This window comes from Bombina bombina, chromosome 2 (assembly GCF_027579735.1).
Source record: "Bombina bombina isolate aBomBom1 chromosome 2, aBomBom1.pri, whole genome shotgun sequence".
In the NCBI taxonomy this organism is placed as follows: Eukaryota; Metazoa; Chordata; class Amphibia; order Anura; family Bombinatoridae; genus Bombina; species Bombina bombina.
Window position 1 is genome coordinate 831,425,089 of NC_069500.1, and position 13,971 is coordinate 831,439,059.

At 36.1% G+C, this 13,971-nt stretch overlaps 1 protein-coding gene across 1 annotated transcript in view; it reads right to left on the reverse strand.

Annotated features, from left to right (window-relative positions):
- Positions 1-5,035: 5,035 nt before the first annotated feature.
- LOC128648045 (complexin-4-like) overlaps positions 5,036-13,971 on the reverse strand; it is a 56,436-nt gene continuing 47,500 nt past the window's right edge. Inside the window, exon 3 of the mRNA XM_053700729.1 lies at positions 5,036-5,254. Within this exon, the coding sequence (XP_053556704.1) occupies positions 5,036-5,254 (219 nt within the window). The remainder of the gene's footprint in view (positions 5,255-13,971) is intronic.

Sequence of the window (13,971 nt, forward strand, 5' to 3'; positions counted from 1 at the left end):
TGACAAGTTCAGCACATCACACCTTATCGTGGGCTAAGAGACTCCTAGTTAATGCACAGAGCTCGAAACTTCCTGATTATATAGAACGCTGGCATAGGGAATTGAATAAGACTATCACAGAAGCAGAGTGGGTTAAAATGTTTAAAAACACAAGAAAATCTTCATCCTCAGCTAGATTTTTAGAGACAAATGACAAACTCCTGACTAGGTGGTACTTGACACCTACCAGACTTAAATGCATTTTCCCTGCCTCGTCGGACCTTTGTTGGAGGGGTTGTGGGGAAAGGGGGACGATGACACACGTATGGTGGGCATGTCCTAAATTGTCACCTTTTTGGGAGGGCATACAGAATATCTTACAAGTCATAATGGGGCGGGGGGATTCCTATCAGCTAGACCCGACAATGGCCCTACTGAACCTGTTACCTAAATGTAGATGTAAATTAAGAACACAACTAATTCAGTTGGCATTGAATTCTGCTAGATCCTTAGTCGCTAGACTCTGGAAATCTCAAATCTGCCCGACCCTAAAGGACTGGCACTCTCACATGACAGATACCTTGAGAATGGAAGAATACGGTTTCTTTAAATCAAATAGGTTAGGATTCTTCCATGATTTAAAATTCATCTGGGATGAAATCCAAAATGATCTGAAGATAGAAGGGGGGAGCTTTACACAAGTTACAGGAGTGACCTAGGAGTGACCCCTGCCTGATACTCTAATAATGACCTCTATAGCTTAGCACTTCTCTCAAAGGTTGATAGTTAAATACAAAGTTGAGGGATACCACTAGATGTGTAGAATATATACAAAGTGATCTTAAATTAAGAAATTTCAGTTTTGTTGTTGTTTGAGTTATGTTTTGTACATTGGTGTCATTGTCAATCACCATGCATTTATATGGAGTGGGGCTACTGTTATCAAATGGACTTATCACGGACAGTCTAGCTCTACTATTTAATTTTACTATACGGGAGTTTGTTCTCCTTTCTTTTGGAGACTGATGGTTTCTCCCTCTTTTGTTTCTGTTTAAACTTTTGTATCAACAATGACATCCTTTTGTTCCATGCTGCTAAATAATGATAATAAAAATGAATAAATAAAAAAAAAAAAAGGGTAAATAACAAATTATGGCAATAATTGCACTATTTAACTTTAAAGGGACATGAAACCAAAAATGTTTCTTTCATGATTCAGATAGAACATGCAATTTAAACCACTTTCTAATTTACTTCATTTAGCAAATTTTTTTTGTTCTCTTTTGTTAAAAAACTCAGGAGCGTTCACGTGTCTGGAGCACTATATGGCAGTTGTTTTGCTAAAATGTTATCCATTTGCAAGAGCACTATTTCCTGCCATGTAGTGCTCCAGACACCTACCTAGGTATCTCTTCAGCAAATAATAACATTGGAACAAAGCAAAATTGATAATAGAAGTAAATTGGAAAAAAAAAATTAAAATAGTATGCTCTGTCTGAGTCACAAAATAAATGTTTTGGGTTTCATGTCCCTTTAATATCCAACTTAATATATAAGACCATTAATATCTTCAATGGGAGTTAATGTATCACTACACTAGGGCAGCTCCTCTAGTATCATCCAGGCGATGGCAATGGAATCCAAATCAATATTTACACACAAAACAAGGGGTGCCTTATAGCCTAATACTGCTGTTTCAGACTTACTTACCGGACTTACTTACCAGACTTACTTACTAGACTTACTTACTGGACTTATCAGACTTACTTACCGAACTTTCTTACCAGACTTACGAGACTTACTTACCGGACTTATCAGACTTACTTACCAGACTTACTTATCAGACTTACTTACCAGACTTATCAGACTTACTTATCAGACTTACTTACCGGACTTATCAGACTTACTTACTAGACTTACTTACCGGACTTACTTACCAGACTTACTTACCAGACTTACTTACCAGACTTACTTACCGGACTTATCAGACTTACTTACCGAACTTTCTTACCAGACTTACGAGACTTACTTACCGGACTTACCAGACTTACTTACCAGACTTACCTGTACTTACCGGACTTACTTACCGGACTTACTTACCGGACTTATCAGATTTACTTACCAAACTTTCTTACCAGACTTACGAGACTTACTTACCGGACTTACCAGACTTACTTACCGGACTTATCAGACTTACTTACCGAACTTACTTATCAGACTTACTTACCAGACTTACGAGACTTACTTACGAGACTTACTTACCAGACTTACTTACCAGACTTACTTATCAGACTTACTTACCAGACTTACTTACCAGACTTACTTATCAGACTTACGAGACTTACTTACCAGACTTACTTACCAGACTTACTTACCAGACTTACTCCCCGTATTGCAGGCCCTGGTGAGTAGTGCATCACTCACAGGCTGATACTTTCAGCTGCCCTTTAATGTATAGAGAATCATTCAGGGTCAAACTTCTGAATCCTGCTGAATAAACTTGGGGTACAGTAGAAAAACATTATTTTCAGTGGTAAATTACATGAAATGCATAGAAAAAATAAATTATTAAAATACATTGAAAAGTTTTTATTTTATTATACATGACTAAAAATGTTATGGAGAATTTAGTTTTGCATTTTATATTTTTTCCTTTTCAAGTTTAATATTAAAACAGTGACAAACACACAAATTCTGTTCTGTTAAATTTCTGTTCATCTGGCTATTATGACATGCAAGTTGGCTGTGTTTATGTGTGTGTGTGTGTATATATATATATATATATATATATATATATATATATATATATATATATATATATATATATATTCTGTATATATATATATATATATAATGTATGTGTACATATGTTATCAATTATGCATCTGAAAAGCTTGCACAATCATTCTAAATCCTGTTTATGTTACGCCCTCATGTGGCAGCTGTGTAGTACTGCATTTGGAAGGTTTAACATTGGGGTCTGTTTCAGGCTTTTAGAAGACATCTACTAATGTCAAATTCAGAACCATTCAAGTTCATAAGAAAAACATTTTTGCTTGATTTCCTAATAGTTTCTCTGGACTTGCACTGTGAAAATACTTTCAATATTTTGCGCTGAGAACCTCACCATCCATCAGAAAACACTTTTCAAAAAGTTTTTGCATGAAATTTAGCAAGATACTTATTCTCTTCAAAAAAAATATTTTGTCCTGAATAACATGAGCTTTTTATTACTCTGACAATGGGACACATTTTAATAAACAGGCGTTTCCTTGTTTAAAAAAAAAAGAAAAAAGATAAACCTAGTGTGATTTACTCTTTCAACTATGAAATATTTGCAACTAAGAATATGATGTTCTCAATCTTTGCAAATAAATGTTTGTCCTTAAATTGCAAATAAATGTTTGTGGACACTTACCTCTAATCAATTAGGATGGGGCTATTTTCTAAAAATATCATCACATAGAAAAAATACTGCTTCAATTGTTTTAAAATTATTAAATATTAAAAATAAAAGTAGATTCCCACAAATGAAACTGTTTATCGTAATATGACATTTATTTTTATATTTATTCTTTATCACTTACATTGATCTCAATCCCACAAATACCAAAATTATAATATCAACTGGACACCAACACTAGGCATGTATATATCTTTATAAATATATCTGGAAAAAAATACTGAATGTCCCTTAGAAACTGCATCTGAAAGGTAAAATGCTTCCTTAATATGGTATAAAAGGAAGCCTGAAGTAATGTGTTTATATTTTATTTATTTATACAATATTTTACTAGGAAGGATACATTGAGATTTCTCTCGCTTTCAAGTATGTCCTGGGTCCACAAAACATTGCATTGATACAATAGGGTACAATAATACAAAAACAATATTAATACATAACATATGCAGAATTTAACATAGAACAGGTAGGAAATATATAATCAACCATGACAGGTGCATTCTGTTTTGAGATATGCAAAGAGGGATCCTCTTAAAGGATATTAGGCTTGGGTACACAAGATATGTCCACCATTAAATGGACATTCCTGTTAAAATTTAAATGCACATAGATGAATTACATATTTGAATAGAAACATATTTGCAATATACATGTAGTGGCAAAATGCTTCTAGTAAAAGTTATTACTGTTTGAGTGTCAACATTTTTATCTGCACGTACATGTGACACATAGCTAGATATTCTCAGTGCACCAGCATTTTAAATACTGCAGCTGCTCAGAGCACCAGTGGGGATCATGTCAGCAAATAACAAATTGAGTCATTAGCATATGGTACAAGCAACTTAGGCTCTCTGAGCAAGTGTTGTGTTTAAAATGCTGGTGCACAGATCATACTTAAATACACCTTTGAAAAGGCTATATGAAGCATTTTTGCTAATACATGTATATTAAAAAAATAAATTTTGGCTGGAATGTCCCTTTAAGCTCAGTGTTACTAAAGCTCTACATACAAATAAGAGTTTTCTAAACATTTAAACAGTAATTTGCATTTTTGCTTTTTCTGCATGTTTATATTATCTCCTATGAAGTGGAAAATCATTGCTTTATATAAATGAACTCGGATCAAGCAATCACTATGTAGCATGTTGCAAGATCAGTGTATTGCAGGATATATTACAGCCTTTCTGAGGGGGGAGGGGGGATTAAATAAAATAAAAAGCAGACAAAGAAAAAAAGAAAAAAAAATACATTACATTATTTAATATGGGATTTTATTTGGATAATTGAGTTTAATGTGTCTATAAATGCACTATTTAAAGTAAATACTGTGGGAGGACCTGACTGGCTATAACATGTAGTAAGTATGTTTATTCAGCAAGGTCTGAGCAAGTATCACATGGTGCTGTCACAATGATGTATGGCAGTTTAGCACTGTCAGTAACACATTCCATTACTGTAATAAGACAATGTCTCATACTAGGATTTCCTAGACATTGTAGTCTTTGCAGCATCCTCAACCATTAGTGAGGATATTGCTTGTCTGGTACGTTCTCTCCTGGACTTCCTGAGGTCCATGCTGGAAGACACCGGGCATCACATAATCTGACATTTCTCCTCAGCTACCCTCTTCACCTCAGTGATCGTTCCCTGTGCTCGTATCTTCAGGGCATCAATATCAAGGTCCGGCAGCATCGCCAAGAGTGAGTTCTGGTCTTCTTCCTCCTCCTCATCCTCCTGCACCATCTTAGCCAGATCCTCAGGTAAATCGACATCACCTCCCACCATTTGAATCTGAGCATCATCCTTCTCACTCTGTGAACACATAGACAGAACAGGAATATACTCACATGATATATGCACACATACACAGAACAGGAATATACTCACATGATATATGCACACATACACAGAACAGGAATATACTCACATGATATATGCACACATACACAGAACAGGAATATACTCACATGATATATGCACACATACACAGAACAGGAATATACTCACATGATATATGCACACATACACAGAACAGGAATATACTCACATTATATATGCACACATACACAGAACAGGAATATACTCACATTATATATGCACACATAGACAGAACAGGAATATACTCACATGATATATGCACACATACACAGAACAGGAATATACTCACATTATATATGCACACATAGACAGAACAGGAATATACTCACATGATATATGCACACATACACAGAACAGGAATATACTCACATTATATATGCACACATACACAGAACAGGAATATACTCACATGATATATGCACACATACACAGAACAGGAATATACTCACATTATATATGCACACATACACAGAACAGGAATATACTCACATTATATATGCACACATACACAGAACAGGAATATACTCACATTATATATGCACACATACACAGAACAGGAATATACTCACATGATATATGCACACATACACAGAACAGGAATATACTCACATTATATATGCACACATAGACAGAACAGGAATATACTCACATGATATATGCACAGATACACAGAACAGGAATATACTCACATTATATATGCACACATACACAGAACAGGAATATACTCACATTATATATGAACACATACACAGAACAGGAATATACTCACATTATATATGCACACATAGACAGAACAGGAATATACTCACATGATATATGCACAGATACACAGAACAGGAATATACTCACATTATATATGCACACATAGACAGAACAGGAATATACTCACATGATATATGCACACATACACAGAACAGGAATATACTCACATTATATATGCACACATACACAGAACAGGAATATACTCACATTATATATGCACACATACACAGAACAGGAATATACTCACATTATATATGCACACATACACAGAACAGGAATATACTCACATTATATATGCACACATACACAGAACAGGAATATACTCACATGATATATATGCACACATACACAGAACAGGAATATACTCACATTATATATGCACACATACACAGAACAGGAATATACTCACATTATATATGCACACATAGACAGAACAGGAATATACTCACATGATATATGCACAGATACACAGAACAGGAATATACTCACATGATATATGCACACATACACAGAACAGGAATATACTCACATTATATATGCAAACATACACAGAACAGGAATATACTCACATTATATATGCACACATAGACAGAACAGGAATATACTCACATGATATATGCACACATACACAGAACAGGAATATACTCACATGATATATGCACACATACACAGAACAGGAATATACTCACATGATATATGCACACATACACAGAACAGGAATATACTCACATTATATATGCACACATACACAGAACAGGAATATACTCACATGATATATGCACACATACACAGAACAGGAATATACTCACATTATATATGCAAACATACACAGAACAGGAATATACTCACATTATATATGCACACATAGACAGAACAGTATATTCCTGAGTATATTCCTATATGCACAGATACACAGAACAGGAATATACTCACATGATATATGCACACATACACAGAACAGGAATATACTCACATGATATATGCACACATACACAGAACAGGAATATACTCACATGATATATGCACACATACACAGAACAGGAATATACTCACATGATATATGCACACATACACAGAACAGGAATATACTCACATTATATATGCAAACATACACAGAACAGGAATATACTCACATTATATATGCACACATAGACAGAACAGGAATATACTCACATGATATATGCACAGATACACAGAACAGGAATATACTCACATTATATATGCAAACATACACAGAACAGGAATATACTCACATTATATATGCACACATAGACAGAACAGGAATATACTCACATTATATATGCACACATACACAGAACAGGAATATACTCACATGATATATGCACACATACACAGAACAGGAATATACTCACATGATATATGCACACATACACAGAACAGGAATATACTCACATTATATATGCACACATACACAGAACAGGAATATACTCACATGATATATGCACACATACACAGAACAGGAATATACTCACATTATATATGCAAACATACACAGAACAGGAATATACTCACATTATATATGCACACATAGACAGAACAGGAATATACTCACATGATATATGCACAGATACACAGAACAGGAATATACTCACATGATATATGCACACATACACAGAACAGGAATATACTCACATGATATATGCACACATACACAGAACAGGAATATACTCACATGATATATGCACACATACACAGAACAGGAATATACTCACATGATATATGCACACATACACAGAACAGGAATATACTCACATTATATATGCAAACATACACAGAACAGGAATATACTCACATTATATATGCACACATAGACAGAACAGGAATATACTCACATGATATATGCACAGATACACAGAACAGGAATATACTCACATTATATATGCACACATACACAGAACAGGAATATACTCACATTATATATGCACACATACACAGAACAGAAATATAATCACATTATATATGCACACATACACAGAACAGGAATATACTCACATGATATATGCACACATACACAGAACAGGAATATACTCACATGATATATGCACACATACACAGAACAGAAATATACTCACATTATATATGCACACATACACAGAACAGGAATATACTCACATGATATATGCACACATACACAGAACAGGAATATACTCACATGATATATGCACACATACACAGAACAGGAATATACTCACATTATATATGCACACATAGACAGAACAGGAATATACTCACATGATATATGCACACATACACAGAACAGGAATATACTCACATTATATATGCACACATACACAGAACAGGAATATACTCACATTATATATGCAAACATACACAGAACAGGAATATACTCACATTATATATGCACACATAGACAGAACAGGAATATACTCACATGATATATGCACACATACACAGAACAGGAATATACTCACATGATATATGCACACATACACAGAACAGGAATATACTCACATGATATATGCACACATACACAGAACAGGAATATACTCACATTATATATGCACACATACACAGAACAGGAATATACTCACATTATATATGCACACATAGACAGAACAGGAATATACTCACATGATATATGCACAGATACACAGAACAGGAATATACTCACATTATATATGCACACATACACAGAACAGGAATATACTCACATTATATATGCTGATCGGAACAGCCAATAGAATGCAAGCTCAATCTGATTGGCTGATTGGATCAGCCAATCGGATTGAACTTGAATCTGATTGGCTGATTCAATCAGCCAATCAGATTTTTTTAACTTAATTCCGATTGGCTGATAGAATCCTATCAGCCAATCGGAATTCGGCGGACGCCATCTTGGATGACGTCATTTAAAGGTACCTCATTCCAAGTTCAGCAGTCGGCCGGGATGGATGCTCCGCGGCGGCGGAGCGAAGAAAGAAGATTGAAGATGCCGCCGGAAGAATGAAGACTTTGCTGCCGCTTGGAGGAAGACGTCGCCGGAGGAAGAATTCTTCTTTGCCGCTTGGAGGATGACATCGCCGGAGGAAGAATTCTTCTTTGCCGCTTGGAGGAAGACATCGCCCGGATCGGATCAGGAGTTCGGCCCGGTGTGGTGAAGACAAGGTAGGGAGATCTTCAGGGGGGTAGTGTTAGGCTTTTTTAAGGGGGGTTTGGGTGGGTTTAGAATAGGGGTATGTGGGTGGTGGGTTGTAATGGGGGGGGGGGTATTGTATTTGTTGTATGCAAAAGAGCTGAATTCTTTGGGGCATGCCCCACAAAAGGCCCTTTTAAGGGCTGGTAAGGTAAAGAGCTTTGAAATTTGTTGAATTTAGAATAGGGCAGGGAATTTTTTTTATTTTGGGGGTTTATTATTTTATTAGGGGGCTTAGAATAGGTGTAATTAGCTTAAAAATCTTGTAATCTTTTTTATTTTTTGTAATTTAGTGTTTGTTTTTTTTTGTAATTTAGTTTAGTTAATTTAATTGTATTTTTAGATAGATGTTTGTAGTTTATTTAATTTATTGATAGTGTAGGTGTATTTGTAACTTAGGTTAGGATTTATTTTACAGGTAATTGGGTAATTATTTTAACTAGGTAGATATTAAATAGTTAATAACTATTTAATATCTATTATACCTAGTTAAAATAATTAACAATTTACCTGTAAAATAAATATTAACCCTAACATAGCTACAATGTAATTATTAATTATATTGTAGCTATCTTAGGGTTTATTTTATAGGTAAGTATTTAGATTTAAATAGGAATATTTTAGTTTATAAATGAATTAGATTAATTTAATATAAATTTAGTTAGGGTTAGATAGAGTTAATATAGTTAATATAAATACTATAGTAACTATATTAACTATATTAACCCTAATATAATTAGAGTTAATATAGTTAATATATATAATGTAATACCTATATTAACTATAATATAGTTAGGGTTAATATAGATAATATAGCTGGCGGCGGGGTAGGTAGATTAAATTAGGGGTTAATCATTTTAATAGAGATGGCGGCGGTGTAAGGGGCTTACATTAGGGGTTAATAATTTTAATATAGATGGCGGCGGTGTTAGGGGCTCACTTTAGGGGGTTATAGATATAATATAGCTGGCGGCGGGGTACGGGAGCGGCGGTTTAGGGGTTAATAACTTTATTAGGTTGCGGCGGGGTAAAGGAGCGGCGGTTTAGGGGTTAATAACCTTTTTATTGTTAGGCTAGTGAGGGGGGATAGCGGATAGAGGGTTAGACAGTGCGGGCTATGTTAGGGAGGCGTGTTAGACTTGTCGGGCTATGTTAGGGAGGCGTGTTAGACAGTGCGGGTGTTTTAAACTTTAGTCAGGTTTTATAGGCGCCGGCAGTTTCTAACGTGCCGCAAGTCACTGGCGACGCCAGAAATTTGTACTTACGCAGATTTCTGGACATCGCTGGTTTGTGAGACTTACGGCACGTTAGCATCTGACGGCGACTTATATGGGATGGCTCGAGTTGCGAGCTGAAACTGCGGGCGACGCCGGTTCCCTTGCTTGCGCCGCAAACTGCGATCGATATCGGATCGCGCCCTATATATGCACACACACACAGAACAGGAATATACTCACATTATATATGCACACATACACAGAACAGGAATATACTCACATTATATATGCACACATACACAGAACAGGAATATACTCACATTATATATGCACACACACACACAGAACAGGAATATACTCACATTATATACAGGGAGTGCAGAATTATTAGGCAAATGAGTATTTTGACCACATCATCCTCTTTATGCATGTTGTCTTACTCCAAGCTGTATAGGCTCGAAAGCCTACTACCAATTAAGCATATTAGGTGATGTGCATCTCTGTAATGAGAAGGGGTGTGGTCTAATGACATCAACACCCTATATCAGGTGTGCATAATTATTAGGCAACTTCCTTTCCTTTGGCAAAATGGGTCAAACGAAGGACTTGACAGGCTCAGAAAAGTAAAAAATAGTGAGATATCTTGCAGAGGGATGCATCACTCTTAAAATTGCAAAGCTTCTGAAGGGTGATCATCGAACAATCGCGCGTTTCATTCAAAATAGTCAACAGGGTCGCAAGAAGCGTGTGGAAAAACCAAGGCGTAAAATAACTGCCCATGAACTGAGAAAAGTCATGCGTGCAGCTGCCAAGATGCCACTTGCCACCAGTTTGGCCATATTTCAGAGCTGCAACATCACTGGAGTGCCCAAAAGCACAAGGTGTGCAATACTCAGAGACATGGCCAAGGTAAGAAAGGCTGAAAGACGACCACCACTGAACAAGACACACAAGCTGAAAGGTCAAGACTGGGCCAAGAAATATCTCAAGACTGATTTTTCTAAGGTTTTATGGACTGATGAAATGAGAGTGAGTCTTGATGGGCCAGATGGATGGGCCCGTGGCTGGATTGGTAAAGGGCAGAGAGCTCCAGTCCGACTCAGACGCCAGCAAGGTGGAGGTGGAGTACTGGTTTGGGCTGGTATCATCAAAGATGAGCTTGTGGGGCCTTTTCAGGTTGAGGATGGAGTCAAGCTCAACTCCCAGTCCTACTGCCAGTTTCTGGAAGACACCTTCTTCAAGCAGTGGTACAGGAAGAAGTCTGCATCCTTCAAGAAAAACATGATTTTCATGCAGGACAATGCTCCATCACACGCGTCCAAGTACTCCACAGCGTGGCTGGCAAGAAAGGGTATAAAAGAAGAAAATCTAATGACATGGCCTCCTTGTTCACCTGATCTGAACCCCATTGAGAACCTGTGGTCCATCATCAAATGTGAGATTTACAAGGAGGGAAAACAGTACACCTCTCTGAACAGTGTCTGGGAGGCTGTGGTTGCTGCTGCACGCAATGTTGATGGTGAACAGATCAAAACACTGACAGAATCCATGGATGGCAGGCTTTTGAGTGTCCTTGCAAAGAAAGGTGGCTATATTGGTCACTGATTTGTTTTTGTTTTGTTTTTGAATGTCAGAAATGTATATTTGTGAATGTTGAGATGTTATATTGGTTTCACTGGTAAAAATAAATAATTGAAATGGGTATATATTTGTTTTTTGTTAAGTTGCCTAATAATTATGCACAGTAATAGTCACCTGCACACACAGATATCCCCCTAAAATAGCTATAACTAAAAACAAACTAAAAACTACTTCCAAAACTATTCAGCTTTGATATTAATGAGTTTTTTGGGTTCATTGAGAACATGGTTGTTGTTCAATAATAAAATTAATCCTCAAAAATACAACTTGCCTAATAATTCTGCACTCCCTGTATGCACACATACACAGAACAGGAATATACTCACATTATATATGCACACATACACAGAACAGAAATATACTCACATTATATATGAACACAAACACAGAACAGGAATATACTCACATTATATATGAACACAAACACAGAACAGGAATATACTCACATTATATATGCACACATACACAGAACAGGAATATACTCACATTATATATGCACACATACACAGAACAGGAATATACTCACATTATGGCCTAGATTTGGAGTTCGGCGGTAAAAGGGCTGTTAACGCTCCGCGGGCTTTTTTCTGGCCGCACCATAAATTTAACTCTGGTATCGAGAGTCAAAACAAATGCTGCGTTAGGCTCCAAAAAAGGAGCGTAGAGCATTTTTACCGCAAATGCAACTCTCGATACCAGAGTTGCTTACGGACGCGGCCGGCCTCAAAAACGTGCTCGTGCACGATTCTCCCATAGGAAACAATGGGACTGTTTGAGCTGAAAAAAAACCTAACACCTGCAAAAAAGCAGCGTTCAGCTCCTAACGCAGCCCCATTGTTTCCTATGGGGAAACACTTCCTACGTCTGCACCTAACACCCTAACATGTACCCCGAGTCTAAACACCCCTACCCTTACACTTATTAACCCCTAATCTGCCGCCTCCGCTATCGCTGACCCCTGCATTACACTTTTAACCCCTAATCTGCCGCTCCGTAAAACGCCGCCACCTACGTTATCCCTATGTACCCCTAATCTGCTGCCCTAACATCGCCGACCCCTATGTTATATTTTTTAACCCCTAATCTGCCCCCCACAACGTCGCCGACACCTACCTACACTTATTAACCCCTAATCTGCCGAGCGGACCTGAGCGCTACTATAATAAAGTTATTAACCCCTAATCCGCCTCACTAACCCTATCATAAATAGTATTAACCCCTAATCTGCCCTCCCTAACATCGCCGACACCTACCTTCAATTATTAACCCCTAAACTTCCGATCGGAGCTCACCGCTATTCTAATAAATGGATTAACCCCTAAAGCTAAGTCTAACCCTAACACTAACACCCCCCTAAGTTAAATATAATTTTTATCTAACGAAATAAATTAACTCTTATTAAATAACTTATTCCTATTTAAAGCTAAATACTTACCTGTAAAATAAATCCTAATATAGCTACAATATAAATTATAATTATATTATAGCTATTTCAGGATTAATATTTATTTTACAGGCAACTTTGTAATTATTTTAACCAGGTACAATAGCTATTAAATAGTTAAGAACTATTTAATAGTTACCTAGTTAAAATAATAACAAATTTACCTGTAAAATAAATCCTAACCTAAGTTATAATTAAACCTAACACTACCCTATCAATAAAATAATTAAATAAACTACCTACAATTACCTACAATTAACCTAACACTACACTATCAATAAATTAATTAAACACAATTGCTACAAATAAATACAATTAAATAAACTAGCTAAAGTACAAAAAATAAAAAAGAACTAAGTTACAGAAAATAAAAAAATATTTACAAACATAAGAAAAATATTACAACAATTTT